This window comes from Lynx canadensis, chromosome X (genome assembly GCF_007474595.2).
Source record: "Lynx canadensis isolate LIC74 chromosome X, mLynCan4.pri.v2, whole genome shotgun sequence".
NCBI classification, from domain to species: domain Eukaryota; kingdom Metazoa; phylum Chordata; class Mammalia; order Carnivora; family Felidae; genus Lynx; species Lynx canadensis.
Window position 1 is genome coordinate 31,195,978 of NC_044321.2, and position 19,177 is coordinate 31,215,154.

Consider the following 19,177-nt stretch of genomic DNA (forward strand, 5'->3'; position numbering starts at 1 on the left):
TGAAGAGTTGGCATCATATAGACTGTTTTCTGGTAATAATTATAATTTTAAAACCATTAAAAAAATATGAACAGGATCTGCCACATATTTGGAACTATTGAAAAAAACTTCTATAGAGACTCAAGAAGATGCCCTATTGAATTCTGCAAATAATAATTAAAATACTATGTATCAAAACATGAAAACAACATTCACTGATATAAACAGTATTTGAGTATTAAAGACTAAACTTGAAACACCTCTTGTCACTTCTGTTGCTTTCTTTAGAAAAAGAGTTAGGCCTACATCTTTGTTGAGTTAACTGCATCTCTTACGTTAAATTCCAGAGGTTAAGCAATAAACAAACTTGTGAAACGCACCAAAATTGGTACTTAGATGGAAGTGTGTAGTCTTTTTTTTATATATATGAAATTTATTGTCAAATTGGTTTCCATACAACACCCAGTGCTCATCCCAAAAGGTGCCCTCCTCAATACCCATCCCCCACCCTCCCCGCCCTCCCACCCCTCATCAGCCCTCAGGTTGTTCTCAGTTTTTAAGAGTCTCTTATGCTTTGGCTCTCTCCCACTCTAACATCTTTTTTTTTTTTTTTTTCCTTCCCCTCCCCAAGGGTTCCTGTTAAGTTTCTCAGGATCCACATAACAGTGAACACATATGGTACTTTTTCTGTATGCCTTATTTCACTTAGCATCACACTCTCCAGTTCCATCCACATTGCTACAAAGGGTCATATTTCATTCTTTCTCATTGCCACGTAATACTCCATTGTGTATGTAAACCACAATTTCTTTATCTATTCATCAGTTGATGGACATTTAGGCTCTTTCCATAATTTGGCTATTGTTGAGAGTGCTGCTATAAACATTGGGGTACAAGTGCCCTTGTGCATCAGTACTCCTGTATCCCTTGGGTAAATTCCTAGCAGTGCTACTGCTGGGTCATAGGGTAGATCTATTTTTAATTTTTTGAGGAACCTCCACACTGTTTTCCAGAGTGGCTGCACCAGTTTGCATTCCCACCAACAGTGCAAGAGGGTTCCCGTTTCTCCACATCCTTGCCCGCATCTATAGTCTCCTGATTTGTTCATTTTGGCCACTCTGACTGGTGTGAGTTGGTATCTGAGTGTGGTTTTGATTAGTATTTCCCTGATGAGGAGTGACGTTGAGCATCTTCTCATGTGCCTGTGGGCCATCCGGATGTCTTCTTTAGAGAAGTGTCTATTCATGTTTTCTGCCCATTTCTTCGCTGGATTATTTGTTTTTTGGGTGTGGAGGTTGCTGACCTCTTTATAGCTTTTAGATACTAACCCTTTGTCCGATATGTCATTTGCAAATATCTTTTCCCATTCCGTTGGTTGCCTTTTAGTTTTGCTGATTGTTTCCTTTGCTGTGCAGGAGCTTTTTATCTTCATGAGGTCCCAATAGTTCATGTTTGCTTTTAATTCCTTTGCCTTTGGGGATGTGTCAAGTAAGACATTGCTACGGCTGAGGTCAGAGAGTCTTTTCCTGCTTTCTCCTCTAGGGTTTTGATGGTTTCGAGTCTCACATTCAGGTCCCTTATCCATTTTGAGTTTATTTTTGTGAATGGTGTGAGAAAGTGGTCTAGTTTCAGTCTTCTGCATGTTGCTGTCCAGTTCTCCCAGCACCATTTGTTAAAGAGACTGTCTTTTTTCCATTGGATGTTCTTTCCTGCTTTGTCAAAGATGAGTTGGCCATAGTTTTGTGGGTCTAGTGTTGGGGTTTCTATTCTATTCCATTGGTCTATGTGGCTGTTTTTTTGTGCCAATACCATGCTGTCTTGATGATTACAGCTTTGTAGTAGAGGCTAAAGTCTGGGATTGTGATGCCTCCTGCTTTGGTCTTCTTCTTCAAAATTACTTTGGCTATTCGGGGCCTTTTGTGGTTCCATATAAATTTTAGGATTGCTTGTTCTAGCTTCGAGAAGAATGCTGGTGCAATTTTGATTGGGATTGCATTGAATGTGTACATAGCTTTGGGTAGTATTGACATTTTGACGATATTTATTCTTCCAATCCATGAGCACGGAATGTTTTTCCATTTCTTTATATCTTCTTCAATTACCTTCATAAGCTTTCTATACTTTTCAGCATACAGATCTTTTACATCTTTGGTTAGATTTATTCCTGGTATTTTATGCTTCTTAGTGCAATTGTGAATGGGATCAGTTTCTTTATTTGTCTTTCTGTGGCTTCATTGTTAGTGTATAAGAATGCAACTGATTTCTGTACATTGATTTTGTATCCTGCAACTTTGCTGAATTCATGTATCAGTTCTAGCAGACTTCTGGTGGAGTCTATCGGATTTTCCATGTATAATATCGTGTCAGCTGCAACAAGTGAAATCTTGACTTCATCTTTGCCAATTTTGATGCCTTTGATTTCCTTTTGTTGTCTGATTGCTGATGCTATAACTTCCAACAGTATGTTAAACAACAGCGGTGAGAGTGGACATCCCTGTCGTGTTCCTGATCTCAGGGAAAAAGCTCTCAGTTTTTCCCCATTGAGGATGATGTTAGCTGTGGGCTTTTCATAAATGGCTTTGATGATGTTTAAGTATGTTCCTTGTATCCTGACTTTCTCGAGGTTTTTGTTAAGAAAGGATGCTGAATTTTCTCAAATGCTTTTCTGCATCGTTTGACAGGATCATATGGTTCTTTTCTTTTATTCATGTGATGTATCACATTGATTGATTTGTGAAGGTTGAACCAGCCCTGCATCCCAGGAATGTATCCGGCTTGATCATGGTGAATAATTCTTTTTATATGCTGTTGAATTCAATTTGCTTGTATCTTATTGAGAATTTTTGCATCCATATTCATCAGGGATATTGGCCTGTAGTTCTCTTTTTTTACTGGGTCTCTGTCTGGTTTAGGAATCAAGGTAATACTGGCTTCATAGAATGAATCTGGGAGTTTTCCTTCCCTTTCTATGTTTTGGAATAGCTTGAGAAGGATAGGTATTATCTCTGCTTTAAACGTCTGATAGAACTCCCCTGGGAAGCCATCTGGTCCTGGACTCTTATTTGTTGGGAGATTTTTGGTAACGGATACAATTTCGTCGCTGGTTATGGGTCTGTTGAAGCTTTCTATTTCCTCCTGATTGAGTTTTGTAAGCGTGTGGGTGTTTAGGAATTTGTCCATTTCTCCCAGGTTGTCCAGTTTGTGGGCATATAATTTTTCATAGTATTCCCTGATAATTGCTTGTATCTCTGAGGGATTGGTTGGAATAATTCCATTTTCATTCATGATTTTATGTTTGGGTCATCTTCCTTTTCTTTTTGAGAAGCCTGGCTACAGGTTTATCAATTTTGTTTATGTTTTCAGAAAACCAACTCTTGGTTTCATTGATCTGCTCTACAGTTTTTTTAGATTCTATATTGTTTATTTCTGCTCTGATCTTTATTATTTCTCTTCTTCTGCTGGGTTTAGGGTGTCTTTGCTGTTCTTCTTCTATTTCCTTTAGGTCTGCTGTTAGATTTTGCATTTGGGAATTTTCTTGTTTCTTGAGATAGGCCTGGATTGCAATGTATTTTCCTCTCAGGACTGCCTTTGCTGCATCCCAAAGCATTTGGATTGTTGTATTTTCATTTTTGTTTGTTTCCATATATTTTTAAATTTCTTCTCTAATTGCCTCGTTGACCCATTCATTCTTTAGTAGGGTGTTCTTTAACCTCCATGCTTTTGGAGGTTTTCCAGACTTTTTCTTGTGGTTGATTTCAAGCTTCATAGCATTGTGGTCTGAAAGTATGCATGGTATGATCTCAATTCTTGTATACTTATGAAGGGCTGTTTTGTGACCCAGTATATGATCTATCTTGGAGAATGTTCCATGTGCACTCGAGAAGAAAGTATATTCTGTTGCTTTGGGATGCAGAGTTCTAAATATATCTGTCAAGTCCATCTGATCCAATATATCATTCAGGGCCCTTGTTTCTTTATTGACCGTGTGTCTAGATGATCTATCCATTTCTGCAAGTGGGGTGTTAAAGTCCCCAGCAATTACCACATTCTTATCAATAAGGTTGCTTATGTTTGTAATTGTTTTATATATTTGGGGGCTCCCGTATTTGGCGCATAGATATTTATAATTGTTAGCTCTTCCTGATGGATAGACCCTGTAATTATTATATACTGCCCTTCTTAATCTCTTGTTCCACCCTTTAATTTAAAGTCTAGTTTGTCTGATATAAGTATGGCTACTCCAGCTTTCTTTTGACTTCCAGTAGCATGATAAGTAGTTCTCCATCACCTCACTCTCAATCTGAAGGTGTCGTCAGGTCTAAAATGAGTCTCTTGTAGACAGCAAATAGATGGGTCTTGTTTTATCCACTCTGATACCCTATGTCTTTTGGTTGGAGCATTTAGTCCATTTACATTCAGTGTTATTATAGAAAGATGTGTGTTTAGAGTCATTGTGATGTCTGTAGGTTTCATGCTTGTAGCGATGTCTCTGGTACTTTGTCTCACAGGATCCCCCTTATAGTCTCTTGTAGGGCTGGTTTAGTGGTGATGAATTCCTTCAGAGTTTGTTTGTTTGGGAAGACCTTTACCTCTCCTTCTGTTCTAAATGACAGATTTGCTGGATAAAGGATTCTCAGCTGCATTTTTTTTCTGTCCATCACGTTGAAGATTTCTTGCCATTCCTTTCTGGCCTGCCAAGTTTCAGTAGGGAGATCAGTCACGAGTCTTATAGGTCTCCCTTTATATGTTAGAGCACATTTATCCCTAGCTGCTTTCAGAATTTTCTCTTTATCAGTGTATTTTGCCAGTTTCGCTATGATATGTTGTGCAGAAGATCGATTCAAGTTACGTCTGAAGGGAGTTCTCTGTGCCTCTTGCATTTCAATGCCTTTTTCCTTCCCCAGATCAGGGAAGTTCTCAGCTATGATTTCTTCAAGTACACCTTCAGCACCTTTCCCTCTCTCTTCCTCCTCTGGAATACCAGTTATGCATAGATTATTTCTCTTTAGTGCATCACTTAGTTCCCTAATTTTCCCCTCATACTCCTGCATTCTTTTATCTCTCTTTTTCTCAGCTTCTTCTTTTTCCATAATTTTATCTTCCAGTTCACCTATTCTCTGCCTCTTCATTCCAAGCTGTGGTTGTCTCCATTTTATTTTGCAGCTGACTGATAGCATTTTTTAGCTCCTCCTGGCTGTTCCTTATTCCCTTGATCTCTGTAGCAATAGATTCTCTGCTGTCCTCTATACTGTTTTCAAGTCCAGTGATTAATTTTATGACTATTCCTCTAAATTCACTTTGTTATATTGTTTAAATCCTTTTTGATCAGTTCCTTAGCTGTTGTTATTTCCTGGAGTTTTTCTGAGGGGAATTCTTCCGTTTTGTCATTTTGGAAAGTCCCTGGAGTGGTGCGGGACTGCGGGGCACTTCCCTGTGCTGTCTTGAATAACTTGCGTTGGTGGGTGGGGTCGCAGTCAGACCTGATGTCTGCCCCCAGCCCACCGCTGGGGCCACAGTCAGACTGGTGTGTGCCTTCTCTTCCCCTCTCCTAGGGGCGGGATTCACTGTGGGGTGGCGTGGCCTGTCTGGGCTACTTGCACACTGCCAGGCTTGTGGTGCTGGGGTTCTAGCGTATTAGCAGGGGTGGATCGGCAACGTGCACTGGGGCAGGGGGGGTGGGGGGGCAGGCTCAGCTCACTTATCCTTCGGTGATCCGCTTTGGGAGGGGCCCTGTGCCACCGGGAGGGAGTGAAACCCGCCAGAGGGATGGATCCGCAGAAGCACAGCTTTGGGTGTTTGCTCGGTGGAAGCAAGTTCCCTGGCAGGAACTGGTTCCCTTTGGGATTTTGGCTGGGGGATGGGCGAGGGTGATGGCGCTGGCGAGCGCCTTTGTTCCCCGCCAAGGTGAGTTCTGTCCTCCCATGCTCAACAACTCTCCCTCCCCTTGTCCTCCAGCCTTCCCACCCTCAGAGCAGAGCTATTTGCGTATAACCTTCCAGATCAAGTCCAGCTGGCTGTCAGAACACATCTGTCCGGCCCCTCCGCTTTTGCAAGCCAGACTCTGCTTGGGGCTCTGCTTGGCCGGCCGCCCTTCTGCCCCGGCTCCCTCCCGCCAGTCTGTGGAGCGCGCACCGCCTGTCCGCCCTTCCTACCCTCTTCCGTGGCCTTTTGTCTGTGCTTGGCTCGGGAGACTCCATTCTGCTAGTCTTCTGGTGGTTTTCTGGGTTATTTAGGCAGTTGTGGGTGGAATCTAAGTGACCAGCAGGATGCGGTGAGCCCAGCATCCTCCTACACTGCCATCTTCCTCCCAGAATCGAAATGTGTAGTTTTAAATGCTGATAGTATATAAAAAATGATTAGAAGTTTCAACTATTCAGTAACTTAAGAATAAGAATAATAGATTAAATCCAAGGAATGTAGAATGTAGATAAAATGAAAAAGTGTAGAAATTAAAGGAATAGGAAACAAATATATAGAAGATTGGTTTACTGAAACCAAAAGTTGGTTTGAAGAACTAATACAATGGATACTGGTGCAGTGACATTGATGAGGAACAAAAAGAGAGAAGGTACAGCTACATAATATTAAGAATAATGATGCATATGGGGTGCCTGATGGCTCAGTAGTTTAAGCGTCTGACTCTTGATTTCAGCTCAGGTCATGATCTCACAGTTCATTAGTTCGAGCCCTGCCTTGGGCTCTGCACTGATAATGTGGAGCCTGCTTGGGATTCTCTCTCTCCCTCTTTCTCTCTGCCCCTTCCCCACTTGCATGCACAGGTATTTTCTCTCTCTCTGTCTCAAAATATATAAACTTTAAAAATAATGGGATATAATCATATAGGCATTGGAGAAAAATGAGAAAATTAAAATATGAAGAAATTTATTCCAATACATTTGAAAACTTAAATGGGAAATTTGTAGAAATAATATAATTTACTAAAACCATACTGAGAATAAACAGAAAGTCTTTGAGTTAATACTTAACATTTTAGAAGGAAAATGCCATCTTCTGATTTTTTTACAGGCTAGTTTTACTCAACTTGCAAGAAACTGGTATCTCAAACCTTATAGAAATTCTTTTATAGAATAGAAAAATAGTGTGGTCTAATTTGTTTTATGAAGTCAGAAATTTTTATTATAAAGTCAAAGAATGACAGTTTGAGAAAGATAAATTATAGGCCAATCTCTCTTATGACTACAGATGCAATAATCCTTAATGAATTAAATTATATATATTATTTATTACTTATATAAATATATTAATAAATCATGACCAATGTGGGTATATCCCAGTATTGTAAGATTTGCCTAATGTTAAAAAATCTAAAATACCTTTTTATTTCATCTGCCACATTTACGAATTAAAGAGAATAATGATATGATTATTTCCATAGATGCAGAAGAAAAAAGCATTTGATAAAATTACAGTACCATTCATGATAAAATTCTTAATCAGGAATAAAAGAGATATTCTTTAAATTGTTGAAATTTTGTATCATGAATCTAGAAGAGGTATTATCTTGGATACTGGAACATAAGTCAATTCCCTTTGAGTAAAAAAGAAAAGGCAAGGATGGCTGTAATCACTGCCTCCCTAACACATTTTTGTGAAAAACCTAGTTCATCCAGGGAGTTAAGTGAAATGAAATATGTAAGAGTAGGTACATAAGCACTGTCACTATCTGTAGATTAGATAAAGCTGTGAAGGTCATTTATCAAAATAGACAAATGTAAGTCCAATAATAAAATACATGGCATTTCAGCATACAACATTTAAGATGTGGAACTCTAAAATTACTGTTTATAAAAACATTAAAAATTAACAATAATAGGAATAAATCAAACAAAAGATGTGGAAGAACTATATGGAACTATATAGAGAAAATTATAAAACTTAAGTCAAAGAAATAAGTAAATGAAGATTTACACCATATTCATGACTTGGAGTATTCAGTATTGTAAAAAAGACATTTCTTCACAAATCAACTTACATATTTCATGCGACTGCAATAAAAATTTAAATAAAATTTTTCATGGAGATTAACAAGGAAAATTCTAAATTTTACATGGAAGAATCAGGGGTCTAGAATAGCCAAACCACTCCAGAAGAAGAATAAGGACTTGCCTTATAAAATATCAAGACTAAACCAATATGATAGTTGTGTAGTGATAGATAAAATGACCAAAGGCATAGAAAAAAGAGACTTGGAGAAAGCCCATACATGAATAGATACTGAATATTTGACATAAATAGTATTATAGATCTTGGAAGAAAATAAGTTACTATTCAGTAAATGGTACTGGAACAATTGATTATTTGTGTGGAATATTTCAAATTGGATTCCTGTCTTACATAATACAAAAAGATCCATTACAAATGGAGTAAAGTCTTAAATTTCACATTTAAGGAAAAATTAAAGAAAATATTTTGGAAAACAATTTTAACATTTGTAGGTAGAGAAGGATTTCTTGCAAGGCTTAAATTCATGCTAATAAAAAAGTAAATGATAAAAATTAGAACAATATCAAATCACCAGGGATGCCTGGGTGGCTCAGTTGGTTAAGCTTCTGACTTCGGCTCAGGTCATGATCTCACAGTTTGTGAGTTCGAGGCCCACATCGGGCTCTGTGCTGACAGCTCAGAGCCTGGAACCTGCTTTCGATTCTGTGTCTCCCTCTCTCTCTGCACCTCCCCTGCTTGTGCTCTGTCTCTGTCTCTCTCTCACGAAAATAAATATTAAAAAAAAATTAAAAAAAATCAAATAACTCAATAGAAATGTTGCCAAAAAACTTTGATAAGTACTTCACAGAAGAAGATTCCTAAGTAGATAATGAACATCTGAAAACATATAATTGACCTTTTTGTAAATTTGGAAATGAAAATTAGAGACTACAATAAGATAAGCATTTTGCCTGTTAAAGGTAGGTAAACATTAAGAAGTCAGGTCCCAGTTACAATGTCAATGAGTTAGGACCACACTGGATAATAATCTGCAAAGTGTTTAATCTGCATATTTCACAGCCCAGCAATTGCACTTGATAGTGTATGCAAGAAAACCTCTTGCACTTGTGTACTATATGTTTGACTTTGTTCATAGTAATATTATTCAGAATAGCAAAATCTGGGAACTGCACTAATGTCCTGTGACAGGTAAAAGGATAATAATTTGTTATATATGTGTACATGAATATAGCTATAGCTGTGAAGTGGATGAACTTCAGCTAATGAGACAACTATGTTAGGAATCTTAGGAACAAAATATTGAGATAATTTTTTTTTAAGTCAAGCAAGACTATGTATGTTGATATCCTTCAAATAAAACAACAAAAAAAGAAAGCCAAACAAACTTCTACTTAGAAATATACACCTATCTATAAAGAAATAAAGATTAGCTAGTTGACATGTTAAAATTATGTAAATTGTGAGGAATTGTGCACCATTGTGAATTGCCTATAAGCATTATTTTCATAAACGTCTAGGTCTTGTATGTACCTCAGCGCTTCTCTAGTTCAGTCTCTTTTTATTAAAATTATTTTTAATGTTTATTTATTTTTGAGAGAGAGAGTGTGTGTGTGAGCAGGGAAGGGGCAAAGACAGAGAGGGAGACACAGAATCCAAAGCTGGCTCAAGGCTCTGAGCTGTCAGCACAGAGACTGATGATGTGGGGCTCGAACTCAGACTTTGCGCTGACAGCTCAGGGCCTTGAGCCAGCTTCAGATTCTGTGTCTCCCTCTTTCTCTATTCCTCCCTCAATTGCACTCTGTCTCTCTCTTTCTCTCTCAAAAATAAATGAATATTAAAAACAAATTTAAAAATGATCTCAAGTCAAAAGTTGAATCTTGAAAAATATGATATAATGAAATGAACATGTAACAGGGACTGTAGAGATGATATAACCCAGTCTCCTCATTGTATGAACGGTCAAATCAACAGCATTAATGACTTATCCAGTGACATGTAGCTAATTAACAACAGAATTGGATTTAAACCTGATTTGTAAATTACATTTTTAATTTTTTACCTAGTGAACCCGATCAGCTTGAGTAATTTAAGTTGGGATCTTTCTTTACTTTTTAAAGTTAATTAGCTGAATAATCTTCATTCTAATTAACATATTAGGGAAATATGATTCCCATTTAGTAATACTTCTTCTTTGCTATAGGAGTCTACGTATACAATAAACTTTTGAGTAATATGGTTAAATATTTATTGAGCACTAAAAGTTATCCAGTATTTATTTATTGTTAAATTTTATTTATTTTGAGAGAGATAGAGAGCAGGGGAGGGACAGAAAGAAAGGGAGAGAGAGAATCCCAAGCAGGTTCTGTGCTGTCAGTGCAGAGCCCAATGCGAGGCTCTTTCTCTAGAACTGCGAGATCATGACCTTAGCCAAAAACAAGAATCGGATGCTTAACTAACTGAGCCACCCAGGCGTTGCTCAAGTATTATATTTAAAAGTGTATACTACATACTGTGTTATTAGAAATCATAAACATTTTAGATTGTTTAAATGAATTATAGGTATATAATGAAATGTGTGAAGAACGTTAAGTGGAATTTTTAGTAATGATGAGAAAATATTCATAGTATATGTATACAAGTGCTTAATAGTATCCACATTAAAAATTTTATGTGTTTATGCATCTTTTAATATTATATTTAGTCCATATTCATTAAAGCATTAGCTGTCAAAGTGGCAATTTTTGGTAAATTTCTATAAGGATATTTTTAAGGGCAATACTGTTTATATCATGGCTATCAATAAAAGCACATTGTATTTAATCAGGTGTCTTAATCCTCTATTTTAGTTCTTAGAGGACAAAAGGAACTTTGGATCATCTTATGTGGTCAATTTAATATATTATCCATCTTACTTATATTGGGACCAGAATGTAAGAGATGATGCAAAACATCTTTAATAATTGGGCATATTATTTTAAATACTTGTTTAATTGTTCGGATGGTTCAATAAACAGAGGGAGACACATTTACATCCAGTGACTTGCTTGGATTTTGAGCTATTTTTTTTTTTTTAATTTTAAACAGAGATTCCACTTTAGATGTCCAGATTCCCACAGTGAGCCTTCTTGATGGTGATGAGGCTCAACCTCTTTCTGTAACGTTTCCAAAAGGCTGTGTCATCACAGGGTCTTCCAGTGGAATAAATGCTCAGCTCACCTGCCACCTCAGCTTTAAATCATCTAAACCTGTGTCATTTTTCACCGATATTCTTTTCTGTGATAACAGAGATAACTGGTAAGAGATTCGTTTGTATCTGACAGTGAAGAATAATGAGATTATGTTTTACACCCTTGTAAAATGTTAAACGGAGAGACATCTAAAATAATGACTTTGGGCCTAAAGGTCTTTTTAAAAGTTCTAAATGCAGCATGGTTCCCATGAGAAACAGCTTGATGGTGGTAACTAGCATATACTGAAGCTAGGTTACGTGGGTTTGAACCCTTGCTCTGTTAACTGTGGTGAACTTATTTAATCTTTTGAGCCTCTCTGTTTTCTCATCTGTAAAATGGAGACAATAGAAGAACCTATCTACAGAATGCCATCTGTAATAGTAAGAAATGCCCTGAGTTAAGGACTATTGAGTTAATTGGACAGGAACTGGCACAAAGGAAATGTTAAATAAGTATTAAATGAAAATGAGAAACATCAGCATAATGAGTTTCCAAACAATATGATTTTGTTACATGTAGCTTTAACAGACTCAGGGAAATTCAAATACTCCTTGGTGGAAACATGATTCTAGATTTCTTACCATGTGGGACTGGAAATTCTACTTTTAAATTACACCCTGAGCAGATTTGATTCTCCAAATTGTAAGACACCAATGGGTAGAGCAATCAAGTTTGTTAAAAATGTTTATAATGAGAAGTAGCATTGGAGGGAATGCGCTGAAGATTAGTGTTGGTGTATGTGCTCAGTGTGATAATTTATTAACTAGTAGTGGGGTTATTACTCTTTGGTGTATTCATAGTCAAAGACTGACTTCTGTGTTAGGAATTAGAAGGGAGAGAAATGGTACTGGAAATGTTGCATCCAGTGCAAAGTGTGGCCGTAGCCAGGACACAGTTCATGGAGTTCTGCTGACCTCCAGCTTCTGTGTCTCTTGCATATGTTGATGGGTAAAATCATCTAAGTTACACTATGCAGACTCCCATTTTTCTCTTTTGATGCTAACAGCCTGTCTTGTGTTGACATTTAAAAACAAAATTTTAATGGTTTTGCTTTAGGCTCCTGTCAAGCACTGAACTCTGTGCCTCTGTCCTGGGAGACATTCTGTCTTTTTATACATTGCTGACCTTGTTCATAAAAGTTTAACTTTACTTCAGTCCACAAATTTACACTTTGCCCAGAGCGCTATGGAAGGTCTAGCTTTGAACTCACCAATAGAAATCATGAATAATTTATCCACGAATGTCTTAAAGCTAATGAAGACTCAGACCTCATTACCAGGGTGAGGAGAGAAATAGTTTCACTAAATACTGGGTGGACAAGATTGTTTCTGGAACAGGGGAATAATTGGTTCTAACAGGGGCTGGAACAGACTTCACTGTCAGTGTGTTGACGTCTGGTCAACTAACAGGATGGTAAGGAGACCTGAAGACAGTCTCTACAAGGAGGAAGTGCTATAATTGATGATCTTTTTTTTTCTTTCCTTGTCGTTATTGTGTGCTTCCTTTCAGCCTTGAGACTTGTTTGCTCTTACCTGGATTTCCCCACCCTTCTTACCTTCATTACCCCTAAGCTCCATCCCAACCCTCAGCAAGTGTGGGATAAAGTAGAGCTTTTAGAAGTAATTTAGAAACTTTGAAAATCATAATTGGGCTCCAAAAGGCTTTCCTGTGCACCCAGATGAACAAGAATCATGAGAACTCTGTGGAACGTTAATATTAGCAAACCTTTTACTGATGCATTCATTGTTCACTCCTCATCTAGTTTCCCATAGTGCTTAACATCAGGTCTTCTGTCAACTCTCCAAAGCTGGCTTTGCCTTTCTGTAGACTTTCCATCTTGAATCTCATTGAGATAAAAGAGGTCTTCCACCAGGAAAGGTGAGAGCTTCCCTCTCACCTCAGAATTTCTCTTGGGAAAAAATATTACTCTTTGATTTGTTTTCATCTATTATATTTATTGTGGGTAATCTATGTGTGATCTGCCACATCTTTTGGGTAGGAAAAGATAAATTAGAAAGGGGTCCTTTGAGATGGAGGTCATTGTAGTAAAGGTGAACTTTAAACAGTGTTTTTTATATACTCTTTGGTGCCAAGAGGTGAATACAAAAGGCGTTGCAATAGGAGCAACTGATAATATCTTGGGGAAATTGGGGATGGCTATTTACTCAGGTTTCTGAGTAAAATCTCAAAGGACAAATTAGACTTGCCAGTGTTCGTCCTAAATTGATTCCTTTTTTTTTTTTTTTTTTTTTTTTTCTGTGGCATCTAATTTGTCCATATTGGAGTGCATGGGTTCAGTACAAAATAAAACACTCATCCCATCATGCTTTGCTTTCTTTTACTCATGCACGACCATTTCATACTGTGGTTCCCCTTGTGGGCTAACCTGCATGGCTTCTTATTTTGTTTCTTTAGACTTTGTCACATTCAGATTGGCTCAGCTGGCCTAAGAGCTATGTTATATCCACTATAGAGCTATAGAGCTCTATAGATATAGAGCTATAGAGCTCTATAGATATAGAGCTCTATAGCTCTATAGATATAGAGCTCTATAGCTCTATAGATATAGAGCTATATCCACTATTACTCATGCTAATGTGTCTGCTCCCACTAATAATGTTCCCTTCCACACTCATGAGCCTTCAGTTCAGAGGCTGCACACCCTAGTTGCCTTTTCCCCAAATTCCCCCAAAAATCTGGGGATGAAGGTTGTATATATCTATGGGAGGGATGGTGATGTGGTCAAAGAGTATTGCAAGTGTGTAATACTAGGTATGGAAGTTGAAACAGCCTTGTCTTTGGGGGTGATATTTTTGGTGTTTTTGGTTGGATCGATACTGGCAAGGCAGAACTGAGAAGCTGAAAGAGTAGCAGGAGCAGATTGTGAGTCTTGCATGCTTTGATATCCATAACTGAGACAGAAGAGAGCTAGGAGAGGTGATGTTATGCAAATCAAAGCTTGGACACATACAGGAAGGCATGAGGTCAACAGCTATTAACACAGGTCAGGTCCTAGATCATAGGTTAGATATCATGAAATCCATACAACAGCCCTGGGAAGTGGATGCTTTTAAGATTTTCACCTCTGCTTTATAGAAGAGGTATCTAAGGGCCATAGTGTGATATAACTTGTCCAAGCTCACTCAAATGTTAATTGGTGGCGCCTGGGTGGCTCAGTGGGTTAAGCATCCGACTTTGGCTCAGGCTAATGATCTCGTGGTCTGTGAGTTTGAGCCCTGCATCGGCTCTGTGCTGACAGCTCAGAGCCTGGAGCCTGCTTCAGATTCTGTGTCTCCCCCTCTCTCTACCCCTCCCGTGCTCATGCTCTTTCTCTGTCTCTTGAAAATGGATAAACCAAATTTCTGTTTCCAATGATTATGTAGTCACCTTGTTTTAACACTACTTAGGTTGTATAGAATCATACAGAAATCTTTATTATAGTTATACTTTTTTATATGCACTGTCATATGTAGACTTTACAAGGAATAAGAAATGGAATGGTGCAATTTCTTTCCTGTTGTTTTGCATCTCTCTCTCTCTCTCTCTCTCTCACAAAGACACATACCCATTAATGAAGATTTCATGTCTGACATGTAGTAATGATAGTAATTAAAGTGTACTCAATAAGAACTTGGATATTTAGTTATTTTTATTGATGTATTAATTTCTTGATGAGTCAAAAACTCATAAATAGTGTCCATGGTTAATGTTTACAGTTTCGCTGAAAAAGCCTGTGTTATAATTACTATCAGTAAACAACAGAACATGATTTTTACTTAAAAATAAGCTTATGGGGCACCTGGCTGGTTCAGGCAGTAGAGCATGCAACCCTTGATCTTGGCGTTGTGAGTTCAAGCCCCATGTTGGGTGTAGAGATTGCTTAAAAGTAAAGTCTTTAAAAAATAAGCTTATCGTATATGGGTAGTTAAGAGATATCCTGTAACCCTTTCAGATATTTTAAATTGATAGTGTTTGCAAAAGTCTTCAAATCAATGTATTAAATTGAAATCCAGTATTAAAACAACTGCTAAAGTGGTTTTTTGAAATTTTACATTTCACATCAATAAAATTTCAAAAAGGAAACCATATATTCTTTGTAAAAATTAAAATATTTTCTTTTCCTACAAAAGAAATGTGTTTATTGAAACAAAATTCATTATGTTTTAGAAGTGTATAGCTTTGTGAGGAATTTTTGTATCTGTTTATAAAATTGCTTAAATGATATTAAGAATGGCTTTTGAGGGGGGCACCTGGGTGGTTCAGTTCGTTAAGCATCCAACTCTTAACTTTAGCTCAGGTCATGATCTCATGGTTGGTGGGATAGAGCCCTGCATCAGGCTCTGTGCTGACAGCTCAGGGCCTGCTTGGGTTTCTCTCTCTCCCTCTCCTCTCTGTCCCTCCCATGCTGGTGCTTTCTCTCTTTTTCAAAATAAATAAATGAACCTAAAAAGAATGGTTTTTGAGAGAGTCAGGGATGCTGCTTTACAGATCAAACTCTATTCTAGGTTAACTTATCTTCCTTATGTTCTAATTAATTCAACCTTATTCTCCTTGATTTTTCTTATTTTTACTTTTTGCATATGAAATACCAATGTTGGGGTGTATGGTGGGGGGGGGAAGGGGAGAGAGAGAGAAGGAGGGATACACACAGACACACTAGTTTCTCTATTGCCTTTTTTGCACCAAGGAGTATAGTTTATAATTATATTAAGTGCATTTATAGATCTTAAATAAGTTATACTCTTTAGATTTTGGGAATGGATCAAGAAATATACCCCATATGGAATAACAGGAATTCCCTTACCTAGGTAAAGATTTATGAAATGCATCCTGAGAAACAATCTACCTTGAAGAGAAAGTTTTAACTTATTATTGGTAAAATTAGTGAATGTCTAAAATGTCTGCATGTGGCCCCTAACCAATAAATCAATATAAAATAATGAAGGAGGAGAAGATACAGTTTTGGAAATTGTAATAGGTCTATAATTACATCTTCTTTGGCTAAATGATAAACATTTATTTTTTTTTTTTTAAGTTTATTTATCTTGAGAGAAACAGCAAGTAGGGGAGAGGTAGAGAGAGAGAACGGGACAGAGGATCTGAAGTGGGCTCTGTGCTGACAGCAGAGAATCAGATGTGGTGCTCAAATCAGATGTGGTGCTCAAACTCACAAACCGTGAGATCATGACCTAGCCGAAGTCAGATGCTTAACAGACTGAGCTACCTAGGCACCCCTAAAGTTTATTTATTTTGAGAGAGAGAGTGCATGTGTGTGCACACATGTGAGCAGAGAAGAGGCAGAGAGAGAGGGAGAGAGAAAATCCCAAGCAGGCGCCGTGCCGTCAGCATGGAATCCGATGTGGGGCTCAAATTCACGAACCATGAGATCCTGACCTGAGCCAAAATCAAGAGTCAGACGCTTAACCGACTGAGCTACCCAGGCGCCCCAACTTTAACATTATTATCTGTTGGCAGTTTGACATTGTGAATAATGACTGAGGCATTCATTCTTTCATTCAACAAGTATTTATCGAATGTCCACCATGTACCAGACACCATTCTAAGCACTAGGGGTTACTTCAGAGATCACAACATGATACCTGCCCTGTGGAGCTTAGAGTCTAGCAGGGGAAAAGAGACAAGAAACAGTACACATAATAAAGGGTAAGTCCGGTATGTGGTTATTGTTGGAGGTTATAGCAAAAAGTACAAGAACAGGGTAAGGTCTTGGGGAGTACCAGAGAGGGAGTGACTAGGTCTCAGTAAAGTATAGTGTGATAAGGAGTGTTTCCCTTAAGAGGATGGGATCTGAAAGATGGGAAGGAGAGAGTGCAGTTCAAAAGATTCTGGTAATATCCTTTCGGACCAAGGGGATAGCTGATGCAGGGTCATCCAGGTGGATGCTTACAAAGAGGCCTGTGCAACCTAAGTAGAAAGAGCCAAGGGAGGAATTTAGGAGAAAGGGTTGGAGAGGTAACAGCAGCCCCAGACCCAATGGGACCTTTGGGGTTATTTTAAGGATTTGAATTTTTACATTGAATGAAGTGAGGAGCCATTGCTTGGTTCTGAGCCAGTGAAAAAATGCAACATCCATGACTTTTGAACAGTAATGAGGTTAGCCAGTCATTCCCTACCACCAAAAACTTGTGCTTCCAAAATTATCCCTTTTGTTCATGAAAAGGCTTCTTATTTCTCGACTAGTTTTCTCATTCATTCATTCATTCATTCAGTATCTACAAAGTGGCAATAATAAACCTGGTTTTCTTCTAGAATTGAGGTCAAAACAAAGTTCCTGGCCTCATGGAGCTTCTATTGTAATGGAAGAAACAAAAATTGATAAATACTATTATATCATAGATTAATGAGGAAATTATATAAGTTTAATGAGATGGAAAGTAAGGGGTACCTCCATGTATCAGACAGATAAAGCATTTCTGAGGATATGATGATTGGAGCAGATGGTGATTGTGAGAATTTAATGTGAAAATAGTTGTAAGGTACTTGCCTAGAACAGTCCCTGTGCTGGCATGTTGCAATAACTGAGTAAATGTTCTAGAATTGGCATTAGTTTTAAAATCAGTATTTTAGATCTCCAGAATGATTCCAGTGGCTACTATAGAGATGGGAATTTTCTTCTATTAAGAGAATGATTGGATCCACCCTGAAGTGAGGGGAAGAATGGACAAGGGCAGTTCATTTATCATAGGGTTAAGGATTGCTTTGGGGAATTTCCACATCGTTAATATTATGTTTCAGCATTGATGTTTATTTTTACGTTTGAAAATGTATCTGATCTGGGAATTCATGCAGAGAACAAATTGATTAAGAGATGCCAGAATGTTGTAATCCCTTTTTTCTGCACAGCAAGTTGAGGAGAAGGGAACATTATATCCTGAAGGAGCTTATAATTGAAAATAAAGTCTTGATGCTTTGTGTTGCTTTGTAAGTTTGACTGGCACTTTACCCAGACCTTGCAAAGAATGAAGGTTATGGCTTTGGGAGATTAATTTCATGGAAATCCTAAGGATGCCAAAAACATCTTACTATTTTACTGTGATTAATCCCCAACATAGGGTGTTTACTTTTGTAAAATCAAGAGTTGATTTCACCTGTATGTTTCAGGTGACCAGAAGGTTAACCTGAGTTAGTAGTCCTCTTTGTTAAAATAGCAAACACAGGGCCACCTGGGTGGTTTGATCGTTTAAGAGTCTGACTCTTGGTTTGGCTCTGGTAATGGTCTCACGTTTCATGAGTTCAAGTCTCACACCAGACTCTGTGCTGACAATGTGGGGCCTGCTTGGGATTCTCTCTCTCTCTCTCTCTCTCTCTCTCTCTGTCCTTCCCCTGCTCATGCTGTCTCTCTTTCTCTCTCTCTAAAAATAAATAAATATTTAAAAAAAATTTTTTTAAAGAGAAAATACAAACTGAGGCTTCATGGTTGGGAATGTGGTATGTCAGAACTCTGAGGTACTCCATGCATTTTTTTTAAATCCCATTTAACACATACCTCTTATGCTCAAAATGGTATCTTCCCTGGTTTTTTTTTTTTTTTTTTTTAATATATGAAATTTATTGTCAAATTGGTTTCCATACAACACCCAGTGCTCATCCCAAAAGGTGCCCTCTTCAATACCCATCACCCACCCTCCCCTCCCTCCCACCCCCCATCAACCCTCAGTTTGTTCTCAGTTTTTAACAGTCTTCCCTGGGTTTTTAATACCCAAATTTAATTTGAATAACTTTAGAACAAAGGAAAAACTTCACTTATTTTATAAGGGAGCTAACGTGAGCTATTAAAAATTAAAATTTAAGCCAAATGAAAGAAATCTAAATTCCTTAGTTATCAAATAGATATTGTGGTGATTTTTTTTCTTTTCCTTCTAGAGCAGTGCTTCTCATGACTGGACAGTAGAAACTGGACACTGGGAAGTTTTTTAAAACTATAGTAGCCTCAGTCCAACCCAGAGACTATGATATAGTTTGTCTGGAGGGCCGCCTGCACA

At 37.8% G+C, this 19,177-nt stretch overlaps 1 protein-coding gene across 1 annotated transcript in view; it reads left to right on the top strand.

The window, feature by feature from the left end:
• Positions 1-19,177, top strand: part of CFAP47 (cilia and flagella associated protein 47) — a 550,869-nt gene that overhangs the window by 144,840 nt on the left and 386,852 nt on the right. The window contains exon 26 of the mRNA XM_030305764.1: positions 11,029-11,238. Within this exon, the coding sequence (XP_030161624.1) occupies positions 11,029-11,238 (210 nt within the window). The remainder of the gene's footprint in view (positions 1-11,028; positions 11,239-19,177) is intronic.